General features: G+C 39.9%; 1 protein-coding gene across 5 annotated transcripts in view; it reads left to right on the plus strand.

The window, feature by feature from the left end:
* si:zfos-2326c3.2 (mitogen-activated protein kinase kinase kinase kinase 4) overlaps positions 1-18,964 on the plus strand; it is an 84,477-nt gene that overhangs the window by 53,122 nt on the left and 12,391 nt on the right. For 4 of the 5 annotated variants that reach the window (XM_066649806.1, XM_066649809.1, XM_066649807.1 and 1 more), the window contains 9 exons: positions 608-720; positions 1,989-2,073; positions 4,761-4,901; positions 5,088-5,208; positions 5,977-6,132; positions 6,347-6,490; positions 7,375-7,509; positions 9,287-9,387; positions 11,545-11,694. In XM_066649806.1, coding sequence (XP_066505903.1) covers positions 608-720; positions 1,989-2,073; positions 4,761-4,901; positions 5,088-5,208; positions 5,977-6,132; positions 6,347-6,490; positions 7,375-7,509; positions 9,287-9,387; positions 11,545-11,694 — 1,146 coding nt within the window. Of the gene's footprint in view, positions 1-607; positions 721-1,988; positions 2,074-4,760; positions 4,902-5,087; positions 5,209-5,976; positions 6,133-6,346; positions 6,491-7,374; positions 7,510-9,286; positions 9,388-11,544; positions 11,695-18,964 lie in introns of those variants that run through there. The other variant, XR_010795987.1, reaches the window with a different exon arrangement.

Genomic DNA, 18,964 nt, shown 5'->3' on the forward strand with positions numbered 1-18,964 from the left:
AAGTACTGCATAACATGAAGAAGAAACAGTGAGAGGAACCAAAACTCAAATAGGGAACCAATTTGGCTGATACTGGAGCAAACCAGTGTGAATGAAGAATTGTGGATTTACAATGAGTGTACAGTATAACAGAATTTTTAAGTAGTATGTTAAGAGCTGTGTTAAAAAGGTACAGTATAAGGCAGGTGAACACCAGTCTCCACACTCAAACTGTGGTTATGATGGTGTGAAATTGTGGCAAAACCCTATGGCTCCATGAGCAGTGGCCCCGTAATATTGAGGCTTGGCCTCGGAGCATTTAAGTGCTGCCTCGTGGTCAAAACTGGTCGTATGCCATGCAGGAAGGAACACAATACTGAAAATATCAGTCTACACAGGATAAAATAGGATTTATTCATTTTAAGGTGTTTGTCTTTTGTGTTTGTGTGTGTATCTGCGTGTGTCTGTGTAAAATCTAAATATTTTTATTTTTTTTGCAACACAGCTGTGCAGTCTAGCAAGGTTTTTTAATATTGTACATATATTATTTTTATACAGGTTTTCTGTTTTTTGTATTTATGCAAATGCTTTATTAAAGAACTTTTTGTCTCAAATTTTTTACTATTAGGACATCCATTTGAGCTCTAGGTACAAGTCTCACATCAGCCCTTTTGTAAAAGCTACGGAGTACTCTTCCTCTAGCGATGAATTTGGGAGCAGCGATGACGACGAAAAGAGCCGGTCAGTCTGATTCTTTCTGTCACTTTTATGTCAAGCAGACATGCATAAACTGGGTTAAAGGCATATTCACTCTATTTCACACTCATGCCCACTTGTCAAGTCATGTTTCTAATAGGTTCTAATATATAAGTACAGTGCCTTCCACACATATTGTTTCCCTGGTTAACAGGAATAAAAGACATTCTTAATTGCTTATTGTGATATTTCTCTCCAAATATCAGTCTATTTTTATTTAAAGTACTTTGACAGATAAATCATGTTTGTGGGTTGCATTGTAATGAGATGGATAATGTCCCACCACATATCCATCCCTCTATAAATTGTTGAATTTAGCTACTTCAATGTGCACCCATTATAGAAAATAATGTTTACATATTCATTTACATGCAAAGCTTGAATAATCTTTATAGGAAAAGCATGATATAAAATATGATGATTGCATGAGCCTACATTTCACCATGCTTAAATATTGTAATTTATAGAAAGCAATATAAAAATGATCTACATACAATTATATGACAGTTATATATATATAAAAAAAGCTTGTCGAAAAATATGTTTATTGTTTGACTTAAAGCTATTCAGATTTTAGTCAGCCTACATTAAACAATATTTTATCCTTAACCTTATTACAGGTTTTAAAAATTATGTGCAATAAAAACAGAAACAAATGTAATGTTAATGTTCAAAATTATATTTATTCCTCTGCTCTGGGTACCATATGTTCTTAGAACTATCAGCAAGTCTGTATATCAAACAGTGTTCTCCCCATGTCCATGTGGGTGTCCTCCGGGGTGCTCCGGTTTTCTCCCATGGTCCCAAAACACATGTTGGTGGATGAATTGGCAACTCAAAAGTGTCAATAGGTGTGAGTAAGTTTGTGTCATCTGCAAAGGACTGGCACCCCCTCCTGGGTGGATTCCCACATTGCACCCAGTGTTTCCAGGTAGGCTCAGGACTAACCGTTACGGTATATGAATGAATGTATATCAAACATCGTAAAGATTAGGTTTTTCTGTGCCATTCTAGCAGTTTAATTTGCTGTTGTTTAATTGCATCTGTAAATATGCAAGTCATGTATTTTAAATTGAAGTCTGAAATTTTTGTAATTAAAAATGTAAATGTGCACATTATTTTATTATTTTTGTACAGGTGTTACATATTTCCCTTTGTAACTTTGTGTTTTTTTCTTATTTCCTTATGAAAGTGAAAATGACAACATATTGCCATTGTTAAACCATTTTATATTTGTACTTATTTACACTCAGGTCACCACTGGGTAATGAAAATTTTTACAGAAGAGCCAACGAAGATATTGTTCTAGCTCACAACAGCAATGGCAGCCCACAACAGGTACATCCTTTTCACTAAGAATAATGCACACTCAGACAAGAGCTTTATTTTTCGCTGTTTATGGAAAATGTACCTTAAAGAAATCTTGAAAACAGGCTATGACTAAAATGTGGAAACCTTTAGAAAACGTTTATCAAAATAAATGTTACTCCTCAGAGGATTATATTTGATGGCCTGAAAACTATTTAACCATTAAAATTAATTTTATTTTTTAAAATTAAGTCATAAAAGGTCATAAAACCAAATCAAAGGTATTCTTGGGGGAACTTTTTTTTTTTATTATTAGTAACATTGCAATAAATGTAGTATAGTATGGCATTCTCCAGGCCTTTTGCAAGTGAACAGCTTGGTGTTTGGAGAATGAAACTTGTAGAACTTTGCAAAGAATCACACACCGCATCATGACCGGAGGTGTGTTATGACACACAGTAAACTATGCAACTCACTATATAGTAAAGCCATTGGGCAGATACTCCTTTCCAGGGCAAGAGTTGGGCCAATGTGGCGTTAGGAGCATTTCCTCTGACATCAGACTTGTGCCAAAAAGAACAATACAAAAATGTAATCCCAAACATAATACTTACAAGTGGCGCAGCAGGTTGAGCAGAGCTAAACTTTATGCAAATGAGTGTGACCAAATCAATTCAACTATCCAGTCAGAAGATAGCTGATGTTTGACTTACGTGTCCACAGTGCAATTTGTAAAAGAGTCTTCCATATTCAAAAAGGTCTCAGCAAGATGGGATTTCCACTGGATAAATGCACTGTTGGCGTCACTAAACCTCTCCTGTTCCATCCTGATAGATTAATTTTGATTGAATTAACTGTAGTGACTTAAAAATTGAGCCAGAAATGTCGATGTTTGCTTTTACATTTCATTAGGAAAAAAAACTTATTTTTTGTGTCACTTTTCTTTTTTTCTACAATACAGTATATTGTTCTGTAAAATTAACAGACACTTGATCAATGCACATGTAAGTCTCTCCTTTATACTATGGGAGCTGGCCAATATGATTATAGGTTATAGTTTTACCTGTGATTCTTTTTGGCACAAATCTAATTCCATACCTTCCCAAATATTTTTATGTGTGTAACAATACATGAATTCATACATAAATGTCACAGTATGGGGGTTGCAGTTCGGTGTACACAGTCACATGAAGAATACAAATGTTCTCTCTGTTACTATTAGGGTAAATATGGTAATTTCACATGTGCACGTGCCACTCAGAAACCTTAAGCTGTAAACAGTTGGATTCTGCTGCCTTTGTAACTGTAGTCTTGTTACACTCCTTTCCCTCACCTGTGACTCATACACTTGTTTTATATCTCTTTATTCTTTATCTCACCTGTGGATTTGAAACAACTGAAAAAAGAGGATTTCATCTTTTTCAAATCCTCTTTCAAGAAGGGGGTGGAGTGTAAACACACCCTTATAAACACATTTTACACTTTACTGCTTTATTAACACACTACAGGCTCTAACTCACTCAGGGGGATTATACACTACTTTAAGGAACAAACTAACTAGCACAACTGTCTGTTCAAATGAAATGAAAAGAAACCTAGGTTAATCATATCCTTATAGGGTTTTTTCATTCTACAGTAATCACACCAAACTGTGACATCCAAACCGCAGTGCAAACCAAACTGTGATATTTGCATACCATCACATCCCTAATATGTATAAGTGCAGGGCTGTAAAGATTAGACCTATGACAATAGAGTGAATGAAAAATAGAGCAGGGCATAAGAGCAGGGTTGGCCCATTGTGACTGATAATACACACTAGAGGGCATCCTTTGCTTATGATAACTTGACTGTATGCTTAATATTACACATACTTTATATTTAAGATTACCTTCAATTTTAATGTTGTTCACAAGAAACATTTTTACAGACAAACAAGTCAGTTATGTAAAATATTGACGGATATTTAATTGTTTCCCTGAGTATTACAAATACTATTACTATAATCTAAGGCCACTGCTTGTGACTAAACATTCAGGTCATTTTTACACATATGTAACAATACTTTAACTTAAAAGCATCATTTCCAGAAAACTTGGGACATTGTGTAAAATGTAATAAAAACAAGAATCTGTCATTTAAAAAAAAAGTTTATTTAACTGACAAAAGCACAAATAACAAATTTCCAATGTTTTCACTGAACAAATTGATTGTATTTTGTAAATATAAACACATTAAAATTAATTGCCTGCAACACATTCCAAAAAAGTTGGGACATTTTGAGCCCAGACTTGCATGAATGAGTGGGAAATTTAAATTCAAACCTAGGATTACATTGCCATTTTGCATATTAAATTTTCATTTTTATTTTGATATAGATTTTCTTCCATATATTGCTCCACTTATATTGACCTGTTTATACTAGTGCTTCAAAACATTGTGACATGAAATTTCTGTAAATTTTTCAAGGTTATTTTGCCCTTGTCCAAACTTTTCTGGAGTGTGTTGCAGACATCAAATTCTAAACGTAATAAATTGTTTATATTACAAACATTATAAACAAACTTTCAAGAAATTTTTAAATCATTTTTTGAAAATAGGGTTTGTAAGTACTGATATAGCTTCCTCTGTCCGCCTCTTTTTACTAAATTTGGGACATGATATTCTTTGTTTTAACTACACTTATGCCTGGGTATAATCTTGTGTTATCCTTTCAGGTGGGACCATGCCACAGAAATGTTGGATTAGACCTGAAAGATAACTACCTTCTCCCAGACATCTTACACAAGAGTCCAAGCCACAATCCTCAAGGCCTGGACCAGAATGACCTCATCTGCCCCCAGTCTTCTCATTCTGAGGTGCAACTATTAACAGAATTAAGAACTATATTACTATGACTTGAGGTCAGAAGTTGAGAAATCTGTTGTTATGCCATTCATGTTTGGGATAAGTTCTATATTAAGACATTCTACATATTTAAAATTCTTATTCTGCTTATTTTTACATTTTGATCATTGATCTTTATGAGATGAATGTGTTCGCAGACACCAGTTAACAGCCCTCAAGGAAAGAGCATTTCATCTTCTTCATCCTCCTTCACGCCATTTATAGATCCTCGTCTGCTGCAGATATCTCCACCTCAGAGCCCTCAGGGAAATAGCTTGGGTAAGTCATCACTGTGCTTGATTTCTTATTTTAGTGCTTTGCTTGTAATACACTGATCATCCATAACATTTTAATCACCTCCTTATTTCTACATTTGCGGTCATTCTCTCAGTTCCACTGACAGACAGGAGCACTTTGTAGTTCTCCAATTACAGACTGTAGTCCATTTATTGCTCTGCATAGCTTGTTTGCTCTCTTCCACACTGTTCTTCAATAATCAGGAACACCACAGAGCACATATGATTTGGGTAGTGAATCATTCTGAGCGCTGCAATGACACTGACGTGCTGGTGGTGTTAGTGTGTGATGCTCTAATATGAATGGCTCTGACACAGCAGTGATGCTGGAGTTTTTAACCTCTCAGTGTCAATGCTGGACTGAGAATAGTCCACCAACAAATACTATCCATCTAACGGCATCCTGTTGGCAGCGTCTTGTGTCCACTGATGGACTAGATGATGACCAACACAAACTGCAGCAATAGATGAGATACTGTCTCTGATTTTACATCTTTATGGTAGACAGTGAATGACACTGTGTTTAAAAATGGAAGAAACACTGTTGGGTCTGATCCACTGAATTTGATTTTCTGAAATATTTGAGTGTGACTAATATGCAATAATAGAAGAAATAAATATAAATATGGTGTTGCCTATAGTTTATATAGAACTTCAGATATTGTCTCTTTTTAAACCTAACCTTAGAATTCTGTCCCTCATTCTCCCTCTTTGCTTTTCGTTTTCTCTTTCTTTTAATCTAACCTTATAGACAATGTTAAGTCAGAGCCACTCAAGAGGCAGAACCACAGAAAAGGCTCAATTGTCAATGTCAACCCTGCCAACATCCGTCCTCAGAGTGACACACCAGAGATACGTAAATACAAAAAGAAGTTTAATGCTGAGGTCCTGTGTGCTGGTCTGTGGGGTAAGCCATATTTCAAAGTACTGAGGGTGGGGTAATGAATGCAATACATGTAATATCTTTTTTTATTATTTGATGCATTTTAATCTAGAAATCTGTAGTAATAAAAAAGGCTATTGGTTTATATAACGTTTTTTACTTGTAACGAATCCCTGTTTAAATATCATGTAAACTATAACAATGCATCATTTGACTGTACATTTTCTTACCTACATAGGTGTGAATCTCTTGGTTGGTACAGAGAATGGCCTGTGGCTGCTGGACCGCAGTGGTCAGGGTAAAGTCTACTCACTCATCAGTCGAAGACGCTTTCAGCAGCTGGATGTACTGGAAGGTCTCAATGTGCTCATAACCATCTCAGGTAATCACAAGAGACATGATATATGTTATATTTGCTAGGCGAGACAGGAGGCAGATCCAAGTGCAGGACCTGGGAAAGTTGCCCCTATGTATGGGATCAGATTTGTGGCCATTATTTATTTATTCACTCACTCTTCTTTTTTGCCTCTCAACTCATCTGTGCTATGGTTTGTTAAATTAGACTTTTTTACTCTTGGGTAGTTTTTATAATTTCTTATTTGTTCTATTCATTGTTTCATAATATATAAACTGTTTTTTTCCAGTCTTCTATATTTGTATATATTAGCTCATCTACTTTGTAAATGAGGGTCATTCTCAGTGTAGTCTGGCAATGAGGACAGAGTCTCTAGGGACAGATTCTGGTGCCTTTTGCCACTTTGAGGCCAAGAACCGCCTAGTACTGCAGGAAAATAATTTGACTGACACATAAAAGGACCAATCACAACATTTTGGCATGAAATGTAGACGGAGGCAATTCAAGTCAGACCAATACCAGCCAGTGCAAAACAATACATGTAGAAGTGTGTATACAAAGAGGAACAGAGAACCAATCAGAATGCAACTGGCAGAATCCTGACAGTGAGGCGACTGAAATGATCAGACTTTCGATCAACTAGTGGGAATATCATCTGTGGCTCTGTGTATAAATATAAGTTGGTCAATGCTGATTTGAGTTCATACAAGAGAATTTCTTGCAAATTGTGGAAAGATATAAATGTGAACATATGTAATTATATGTTTCTCCAACATTGCTCAATATGCAAACATCAGACCTTTCTTCCTTGTAAATATTTGTCATGCATTTTGCTATGGAAAATATGGTCAGTATTCTACATGTATAAGATTTGTGATTTATCTTATTTTTTAATTCTTCCATTTGTGTAGGTAAAAAGAACAAGCTGAGGTTATACTACCTGTCATGGCTGAGGAATAAAATCTTACATAATGACCCAGAGGTGGAGAAGAGACAGGGTTGGACCTCAGTAGGAGACATGGAGGGGTGTGTACACTACAAAGTGGGTGAGTATAATTTTTCTAATTGAATTGTCAAAGAAAGCCATTTTATAGAACATTTTGTTATACCGTTATATTGAATGTTGTGATTTTGTAAAAGTGAAAATAGTTTCTGAAGTTGCATGATGGTTTCTCATGAACTGCCATTTGAGGGCTCAAAGTTCATCCATAATCAACAGTGTTTTCTACCTTTGCCCTACATGGGCTGAGATTTCTTCTGAATTTCTTAATCTATTCAAAATACACAAAGTTTAGCTCAGCGTGTTGAGCCATGATGAGTAATTGCTTGCAGTGACTGAGCCTTTGATTGATGCTCCTTTTTTAAAACATTAATATTCATCCAGAGGAATGTTGTACAAAACTGCATAACTTTAATTTTCTATAAATGTTTTATATTATTTTACTTTTTTGCATGTGTTGCAGGCATCGAATTCAAAATTTATTTTTACAAAATACAAATAATTAGTTAATCCACAACATTAGAGACCCTTTTTTGTAGTTTTGTCATTGAAATAAATGTTTAAGTTAAATTACAAATGAGAGATTCTTGTTTCTATAGCATTTTCAAGACATTTCCAACTTTTCTAGAAGGGTCTGTACATTTTTATTGAATATTGTAAAAATATTGCCAGACTGCCTACCGGGCTGGCTTAGAAGAAGCATTTTTGCTTACTAACTGACTAACTCCTAATGTTGAAACACGTTCAGAGAATTTCCACTGACAAACAGGTTCACGAACTTGTAATATTGCAAAGGGAAGTAGTGGTTCCTGTTTCTGAGATGCCAGAAACACCTCTGTGACAATGGCTATATGGCTAATGGTGGTCCAACTAAATTAGGCTTGCATAGTTTCTCTTTGCTCTTGTATTTGAAAGATGCTTGAACTCAGCAGTCTCAGTGTGCTTTTAGCTTTTACCAAAACTATAAACTATCCACAGCCTCCCTGCTATTTCCATATGGTTATTTTCATGCATCTTATAAGAAAACACTAAAATTTCGCAAACACTTTGATTTAAGGGTGTCTATATAACGCATTCATAACATCTTACATAAACTTTTCATGACATGTTCATGAGTGTGTAAATCAACATTAATAACATTCATTTGGTCGAGGAAAATTGTATTTATTTATTTAACTCCCTTGGGGTTGAATGCTAGAACTGTTACTCCAAGTATTAGAGGTTTAATTTTAATTGTCTTTATCCTCATTTATGGTTTTTAAGATATTGTGCATGTTATCCTATTTCATTTACAGTCATTGAGAATATGGGTTACATATACTGCTGTCCCAAGGACTGATTAGTTTGGTTTTATTTGCATTATTTTAATGTAAAATAAAGTTAGAGTTGCCATTCATTCAGTGATAGGTCATAACACTTCCTCATTCAGGGTGATAATTTTTTGGTCAAAAAATTAGCATATAAATAAACATGTCTTGCTTTGACTTTAACTCAAAAAAATGGAAACCCGACTGAAATGTTATGTGGATTTTTAAACTGCAATACAAACAGGTCTACTTACATTTATGTAGTTATCCAGCATCAACAGGGAAAATAATACAATATATAGATTGCAGAAATGCTTTGTTGTACCAAAATTCTTCAATTTTAGGACTGAAGTATACTGAAATGTCCTGTTGTTTTTGTGATGTTGTACATATTTGACGTGACGCTGCAAGTTGTGATTTTGAAAATTGTGCTATTACAGGAAAGGTGTTTTACTAATTACTTTGCTTTTACAATATCTCCTGGAATTACCAGTGACATCTTACATGCATTTTCAGTTCGTTATGAGAAGATAAAGTTCCTGGTAATTGCCTTGAAGAATGCTGTTGAAGTCTACGCATGGGCTCCAAAGCCCTATCACAAGTTCATGGCTTTTAAAGTAAGTGTCCTGTTTGGGTTAGTAAATTTATAATGTTACTTTAGCAAACATGTATTTTAAGAGATATATGGAGATATGGTACAATCAAATAATGTGTATATATATGTGTGTATGTAGACACTCACAGTTCATGTTATCAGCTCCAATGACCAGACAGGAGCACTTGCTTCAATGATAAGAACCACCACAGAGCAGCTATGATTTGGGTGGTAGATCATTCTCAGCACCTCCCCCGTTGGTCCAACTTGTAGATGTAAAGTCAGAGCATCTCATCTGTTGCTACACAGTTTATATTGGTTGTCCTCTAGTCCTTCTTCAGTGGACACAGGATGTTGCCCACAGGACACTGTTGGCTAGATATTATTGGTTGGTGGACTATTATCAGTTCAGCAGTGACACTGAGGGGTGTAAAAACTCAAGCAGCTTAGCTGTGTTTCATCCACTCTTATCATTACAACAAACACACCACCAAGATATCAGTGTCACTGAACTGCTGTTCTGTGGTATTCCTATAGGGGCCCTGACCACTGAAGAACAAAATGGTAGCAGACTAACAATTTATGCAGAGCAAGAGATAGACATTACATTCTGTAATTGTAGAACCACCAAGTTTCCCTGAGAACAGTAGAGCTGAAAGAATGGATCATGAGTGTAGAAACAAGGAGGTGGTCATAGTTTGTTTATATATAATATATAATATTATATACATAATGTTTGTTATTATTTTACATTTAAATATTTACCTTGTAAAAAGTATATTTCTATATTTGTGCTTTTGTCAGATTGCGTATACTTGTATAATTTAACCTTATGTAAGGCCATATTCAAGCTTGGTTAGTTTAACCAAATTGTGAAAGTTAATTTGTTAATTTATCTGAAACATCATGCTCAAATCTAAATGAAGTGTTAAAATGTTTGTAACCATATTGTATTTTCTCATGCTCCTAAAGTTCTTTCAAACAGAATAACAGTAAATGTGGGAGCTATGGGTTTATTATTTGTCAGACTTCTAAAAGCAATATTTAAAAATCATGAAAGTCTTTCACATAAATTAAAATACTCCCCAGTAAAAATAAAGGTAGACTGTATAGAGCAAAACAGTACTCATCTCAGTAAGGAGGTCACCTTGATGAGTGTCCTAGTTTAGCACTGTCCTGAGAGACTTGTTCTAGTTTTAACATGCTCATCCATTTATTGGTTATTTTCATTTTTCAACAAGAACCAACGTAACATGTCTTCTCCAGCAGCAAGTTCTGTACTGCCTGCTATGTGGAACATGTCTTGCTCTGTAGCTGAGATGAGCTAGACCTGCTATATCTGTGTATACCAAATATGTTGAGTAATGCAAAAAAGCAGGAAGTATCTCACCCAGCATGATATGGAAAAATCTCTGCATTCATTTTGCTAGGTTATTTATTGGGATCAATGATTACTTGGCATATGTGCATTATACGTAAACAAAATCTAGTGTATCATAGTAGTGGTTGTAGTGTAGTTGGTAACAGTGCTAAAGAGGGTCATTCTCTGCCTGAGTATTCACAGCACTCTACCAGTTACAGTTATCTCGTAACCGTCCTATATTTTAACATTATTATATATCCATCCATCCATTATCTGTAACCGCTTATCCAATTTAGGGTCGCGGGGGGTCCAGAGCCTACCTGGAATCATTGGGCGCAAGGCGGGAATACACCCTGGAGGGAACGCCAGTCCTTCACAGGGCAACACAGACACACACACATTCACTCACACCTACGGACACTTTCGAGTCGCCAATCCACCTGCAACGTGTGTTTTTGGACTGTGGGAGGAAACCGGAGCACCCGGAGGAAACCCACGCGGACACGGGGAGAACACACCAACTCCTCACAGACAGTCACCTGGAGCGGGAATCGAACCCACAACCTCCAGGCCCCTGGAGCTGTGTGACTGCGACACTACCTGCTGCGCCACCGTGCCGCCATTATTATATATGTTGCACTGAAATATAACATTTTATTAACGTCCTAAATAGAGTTTAGTATTTTACATTTTTACAGTGTAAAATATAGGTTGATAGTAAAAATATCAGTGTCATTTTGCAGTGTAACTTTGGCCCAAAAAAAGTTACACCGCAGTGTGTTAATATTACAACAATATTTTGTTGTTTTTTTGCAGTCCTTCTCCTCCTTGCCTCAGAGGCCATTGTCTGTTGATCTGACTGTTGAGGATGGGCAGAGGTTAAAGGTCATCTACGGTTCAGTATGTGGATTTCATGCAATCGATGTCGATTCTGGAACACCATATGACCTGTACCTGCCCACACACGTAAGTTACTTCTTCAGACTGGCTTATAAAGATGCATTTAAATCTAATTATTGACAGCACCTGACCTGTACTATATGGCCAGATATTTGTGGACACTGGCTCATCCAAGAGTTTTTCTGAAATCAAGTATTTTAATGAGGAGCTTGCTACACCATCCGTGTATTAACAGTCTCTGCTCTTCAGGGAAGACTTTAGGATATATGTTGGATGTTAGGTACTGATGTTGGATGATAGTTGTGGAGCACACGCACTGCTCCAACTCATTACAGATGTATTGGATGGCGCTTCATCACTCCATCACAGAAATGCAGATCCACAAGTCAACAAAGTACCTGTTTTGAAAAATGTTGGACAAATTCATTGCATTTGTTTTTTACGATAAACTTTGTGATATTTTAAAAAGAAGAATTAAAACTGTTTAGCTGACCTACTCCCAAATCACTGCACTGAGTACTGAGTACATCAGAATTGTATAAGTGTATAATTATCTATTTGTACTTAGTATGCACAATAACAGCTAAGTAATAGGATTTTTTTGGGCAGTATTTTAAATAAGCACTATTCAGAGTTAAAAAATTGCACTTCTTTGCTTTGAGTATTTATTTATTATTTGACCTAATGAATGCTTTGATTCATTCACGTCTACACAGAAACTCTTTTGGAGTTTTTTTAGGTGGATAAGAATGGTGCACAAAAAGGCTGCCCTGTGTTCACATGATGAAAATGGTTCATTGATTCATTCATTCAGTTTGCTTAACTGCTGCATCCTCTTCAGGGTTGCCGTGGGTCTAGTGCCCACCCAAAATCACTGGGCACAAAGCAAAGACATACCCTGGATGGGGCTAAAAGAAAGCTTTTGGCTTACTGTTATTCTATAAACTTTAATTTGTTTTAAGACTTACACATAATGCAATAGTAATTTTGCAAAGGCCAGTATAGTCACAGCATTTAACAAAAAATATATTGTGCAGCCCTAATTAATAGTAAAGATAAACATCCAAGTCTGTAAGTCCCCACAAGTATAGTAATACCACAGAGTGTCTTTGTGGTGCATTGGACCAGATAACTTGCATGTTGGATACTTTTCAGCTCAGCTTCGCCCACACTGCTGAGCTTTCAGTCCTGACTACAGTGATCATGTAGGAAGGAGCTGTTTACAGATTTATGACACCATGGTTCACTATCACATCTAGAAGCACAACAGGCATATGATATCAGATCATTACAATAATCCAATTGGAAATCATAGAAATAACACCTCCGTATCACATCTATATTTTTCCAGCCCCAAAACAATTCTCTGTTTACTGTGTCCCCATTGGAGAAGTTTTAAAATAAAAGCCTTAAAAAAGCCTCTCAATTAACCCATAAACCATTTTGGTTCACTTATAGATGCAAGTCAGAGACAGTAGATCCTTTACTGCTGCAGGTTGTGTAATTCATTCTGTAGGCTTTCATCAGTAAGCCAAGAACGCTGCCCACAGGATGCTGTTGACTGGATTTTATGGCTGGATTTAAAATCTCACCAGCACCAGGTCAGAGTCACTGCTTTGAGGTTGTTCTCCGGGTGTCTTTACCATTTGAAGAACTGTGTGAAACAGTGTGAAGCTGATCAAATTGACAGTGAGTTTAGCAACAAGGAGGTAATTTCAATGTTATGGCTGATCGTTTTTCAGAGATATTGAATGCAGTTCTGGCTGTATTGCTGAGAATCACACACCCACAGACTGTGGCTTTGTATGAGTGCTAAGTGGCTCCCTGACACAGAGGGAGGAACAGATAGAGAGAGAGGGAGTGAGGAAAGGAAAGAGAGGGGGAGTGGGAGGATAAGGGGGAGAGAGGGAGGGAGAGGGAGGGAGGGAGAGAGGGAGGGAGGGAGAGAGAGAGAGAGAGAGAGAGAGAGAGAGAGAGAGAGAGAGAGAGAGAGAGTAATCCCGCTCCCAGTTTAGACCTATATTCTATTCAGGTGCCCCACATAAATCACATTGGCTTTAACACTCACCCTCAAAATGTGTGTGCGCCTGTGCTAGTTTTAACGAACCAATAGCTTGCCTAAAAATACCCCTTCCCAGCCGTAAAAAAGTGTGAGTCTCTTGGAATGACCTGATAGTCCAGTGTTTTCCTTTTTTCTCCTAGCACAAAAGTAGAAATATTTGGAGACGAGTATTGAAGAATCTGACATTGTGCTCCATAGCTTGGCTGATTTTCCATTGCCGTTCTTCATCATCATTTGTTTGCTCTCACATGCAGAAACACACATTTTTCACTCTTTCATTATCACACTTGCTTTCTGTTTTCCTTTTATCCATCCCTTTTTCTCTCATTGCTCCTATATACAGATGCACATTCATGCAACCTTTCCACAGCAGTTTCAGACATTCTTGCTTTATGCCATTGCATGCTTTTTTCAAATGCATTTTTACATACACTGACACCTCTTTCTATATACCTCTCTCACTGTTGCTCTTTTCTTTTTCTAAATATCTATATGCTTTCTCTGACATACACGCAAACACTTGTAGAGGCTCACACCCACTCACACTCACTGCCAGCAGTGCTCATGAGAATACCACGGCAAAGAATTAAGATAGCGCTGCGTCTCTGGATGCCAGTGTTGATGCTAAGGATTGTAGTGGCTCAACAGGAAGATGGGAGAGACAGTGCGAAGCATTCTCTCAGTCAGGCAAGTAGAGTGATGACTTGTTTTTGTGTTTTAGAGAGCGACAGAGTGTGCGAGAGAAAGAGAATATGAAATGATGTTGAATTGATCGTGGGTGTATATGTCTTTTTCATTGTTTAAAAACATCTGGCATTTCATATAATAACCTATTCATTTTTTAAAAAGAATTTTGTGTCATTCCTACAGGATGAGGAATTCTGTAAGGCATGTAAAAAGAATAATTTGCTCACTGTGTTAGTCAGGGTGCTGGCATTGATAAAGTATAAAAACTTGTTTAAATAATTAACCTGGCTCTTTTCCCCTGAAATAGGAATGGAGTCATGTTTAAAAATACATATTTATAAGGTCTCATTAAGTACACCCACACTGCTGTTCCTTTCCATAAAAAGGCTGTTGCATGAGTTAGGACTGAGTGTTGAGTGGCATGAAAAAATGTGAAGTGTTGGTTGAAACAGTGATCCTGCAAGAAGAGTGCATGGTTCAGCGGTATTACTCTGGTTTCCTATAGCTCACATTAATCTAACTGGGCATATTATCCACGAACATTAACTTCACACTCAAGAAATGGATAAGTAGAAGAAGAGCTGGGCAATATGGCCAGAAATGTTAACACAAGAATTTTCAATATTGATCTATCGCAATATTTATCACAATATAAAATTAAATATCTCAGTATAAAATCACGATATTAAAAACACTGTTACAGTTATTAAATGACATCCTTCTAAAAATGCTGAGAGAAGATGCCAAAACTTTATTACTATAAAATATTTACATTGTTATTATAAGAATATAACAAACATGCGCATAGTATGCATATTGTTCACAAGGAAGAATTTTGCTGGAATTATGTAAATCATTTTGGTTAACCTGCCCAGATAATGAAAATCTCACTTCTAACGATGGCCGGTCCATTAGCGTGATGATGCACCAGCACAAGCAATAGAGAGGTAATGTTTTTCTTGCATTCTACCACAGTATTAACCAACAGCTTTGTCCTGCCTCTGAATATCACAGTCCAATCAGTATTAAGTTTGATACAGTCCCCCCCCCCGTAAATCACCTTCCACTCAGTGTTAGTATTTGTTCAATACAGTCCTGCTTCTACTTGGGTAATTTCAAGATGGTGGAAAATTGCACCCCTCTCATAGACGTAAAGGCTCTTTTTTTTTGAGCTGCAGAGCCTTCAGTTCATTCTGTACATACTGTACAGCATTTGTCAATAGCTATATCCAGGAGTTTGTTATAAATGTCTTCTTTAACAAATTTATTTGCTTGTACCATGACTGAACAAACAACGGTCGTCATTTAGTCGTCCTTACAAATATTTTTAGAAGGATCATCTACAGGGTGGGCCATTTATATGGATACACCTTAATGAAATGGGAATGGTTGGTGATATTAACTTCCTGTTTGTTGCACATTAGTATATGGGAGGGGGAAAACTTTTTAAGATGGGTGGTGACCATGGTCTCCTCCTTGGATCACCACCTTAACGTGGTGGAGGGGTTTGCGTGCCTGCGTGAGCCTAGGAGCTATGTTGTCGGGGGCAATAGCCCCTGGTAGGGTCTCCCAAGGCAAATTGGTCCTAGGTGATGGGCCAGACAAAGAGTGATCCATAAAGACACAGATGAAAAAGACAACGAGGACACAGCCTCCCTTGCCCGGAGCAGGGTTACCGGGGCCTCACCCTGGAGCCAGGCCTGGGGGAGGGGCTCCTTGGCGAGCGCCTGGTGGCCGGACTTTCACCTATGGAGTCCGGCCGGGCTTAGCCCGAAGGGGATACATGGGTCCACTCTCCCATGGGCCCACCACCTGTGGGAGAGGTAGTAATCCGGGTCTGGTGCATTGTGGATCGGGTGGTGGTCGGGGTCGGGGGCCCTGGCGTTCCGATCCTCGGTTACTGAAACTGGCTTTTGGAACATGGAACGTAACCTCTCTGGTGGGAAAAGAGCCTGAGCTGGTGCGCGAGGTTGAGAGGTACCGACTAGATATAGTTGGGCTCACCTCGACACACAGTATGGGCTCTGGAACCAATCTCCTCGAGAGGGGCTGGATGCTCTTTCACTCTGGAGTTGCCCAGGGTGAGAGGCGTAAGGCAGGTGTGGGCTTACTCATAGCCCCCCGGCTTAGCGCCTGTACGTTGGGGTTTACCCCAGTGGACGAGAGGGTAATTTCCCTGCGCCTTCGGGTTGGGGAAAGGGCTCTGACTGTTGTTTGTGCTTATGCACCGAACAGCAGTTCAGAGTACCATGCCTTCTTGGGGACCCTAGAGGGAGTGCTGGAGAACACTCATTCTGGGGACTCCATTGTTCTGCTGGGGGACTTCAATGCTCACGTGGGTAATGACAGTGAGACCTGGAGGGGCGTGATTGGGAGGAACGGCCCCGCTGATCTGAACCCGAGTGGTGTTCAGTTATTGGATTTCTGTGCTCGTCACAGTTTGTCCATTACGAACACCATGTTCGAACATAAGGGTGTCCACAAGTACACCTGGCATCAGGACACCCTAGGCCGCATTTCGATGATCGATTTTATAGTCGTATCATCTGACCTGCGGCCATATGTTCTGGATACTCGGGTGAAGAGAGGCGCTGAGCTGTCAACTGATCACTACCTTGTGGTGTGTTGGATCAGATGGCGGGGGAGGATGCCGGACAGACCTGGCAGGCCCAAACGTGTGTTGAGGGTTTGCTGGGAACGTTTGGCAGAGGAACCTGTCAGAAAGATCTTCAACTCCCACATCCGGCAGAGCTTCGACTGCATCCCGGGGGAGGCTGGTAACATTGAGTCCGAGTGGGCCATGTTCCGGACCTCCATTGTTGAGGCGGCTGAACGGAGCTGTGGCTGCAAGGTTGTCGGTGCCTGTCGGGGTGGCAATCCCCGCACTCGGTGGTGGACACCCCGGGTGAGGGGGGCTGTCAAGCTGAAGAAAGAGTCCTATCGAGCCTGGTTGGCTCAGGGGACTCCGGAGGCAGCCGACAGATACCGAGGAGCCAAGCGGCTCGCAGCCTCGGCAGTCGCTGAGGCAAAAACTCGGGTGTGGGAGGAGTTCGGTGAGAACATGGAAAACGACTTTCGGTCGGCTCCAAGAAGTTTCTGGCAAACCGTCAGGCGACTCAGGAGGGGAAAGCAGTTTTCCACCAACACTGTATATGGTGGGGGTGGGGAACTGTTGACCTCGACTGGGGACGTCACCAGACGGTGGAAGGAATACTTCGAGGATCTTCTCAATCCCACCGGCACGTCTTCCGCAGAGGAAGCAGAGCTTGGGGACCCCGGGGGGGGCTCGTCTATCACTGGGGCTGAAGTGGCCAAGGTGGTAGGGAAACTCCTTGGCGGTAGGGCCCCGGGGGTGGATGAGGTTCACCCCGGGTTCCTCAAGGCTCTGGATGTTGTGGGGCTGTCCTGGTTGACACGTCTTTGCAACATCGCGTGGACATCGGGGGCAGTGCCTCTGGACTGGCAGACTGGGGTGGTGGTTCCCCTTTTTAAAAAGGGGGATCGGAGGGTGTGTTCCAACTATAGGGGGATCACACTCCTCAGCCTCCCCGGTAAGGTCTATGCGGGGGTACTGGAGAAGAGAGTCCGACCGATAGTTGAACCTCGGATCCAGGAGGAACAATGCGGATTCCGCCCCGGTCGTGGAACACAGGACCAACTCTTTACCCTCGCTAGGATCCTGGAGGGTGCATGGGAGTTTGCTCAACCAGTCTACATGTGTTTTGTGGATCTGGAGAAGGCATTCGACCGTGTCCCTCGGGGTATTCTGTGGGGGGTGCTCAGGGAGTATGGGGTACTGGGCTCTTTGTTACGAGCTATCCAGTCCCTGTACAAACAGAGCAGGAGTCTGGTTCGTATGGCTGGCAGTAAGTCCGACTGGTTTCCAGTCGGAGTTGGACTCCGTCAGGGCTGCCCGTTGTCACCGGTTCTGTTCACAATTTTTATGGACAGAATTTCTCGGCGTAGCCAAGTGGCGGAGGGTGTCCGGTTTGGTGGTCTCAGGATCCCATGTCTGCTTTTTGCAGATGATGTGGTCTTGTTGGCTTCATCGAGCCGGGACCTCCAGCTCTTGCTGGACCAGTTTGCAGCCGAGTGTGAAGCGGTAGGGATGAGGATCAGTACCTCCAAGTCCGAGTCCATGGTACTCAGTCGGAAAAGGGTGGAGTGCTCTCTCCAGGTTGGAAGTGAGATCCTGCCTCAAGTGGAGGAGTTTAAATACCTCGGGGTCTTGTTCACGAGTGAGGGAAAGATGGAGCGTGAGATTGACAGGCGGATCGGTGCAGCGTCAGCAGTAATGCGGGCTCTGTACCGGTCCGTTGTGGTGAAGAAAGAGCTGAGCAGAAAAGCAAAGCTCTCGATTTACCGGTCAATCTATGTCCCAACCCTCACCTATGGTCACGAGCTTTGGGTAGTGACCGAAAGAACGAGATCGCGGGTACAAGCGGCTGAAATGAGTTTTCTCCGCAGGATGTCTGGACTCTCCCTTAGAGACAGGGTTAGGAGCTCGGACATCCGGGAGAGACTCGGAGTGGAGCCGCTGCTCCTCCACGTCGAGAGGAGCCAGTTGAGATGGTTCGGGCATCTGGT

Source organism: Hoplias malabaricus, chromosome 17 (genome assembly GCF_029633855.1).
Source record: "Hoplias malabaricus isolate fHopMal1 chromosome 17, fHopMal1.hap1, whole genome shotgun sequence".
Taxonomy (NCBI): domain Eukaryota; kingdom Metazoa; phylum Chordata; class Actinopteri; order Characiformes; family Erythrinidae; genus Hoplias; species Hoplias malabaricus.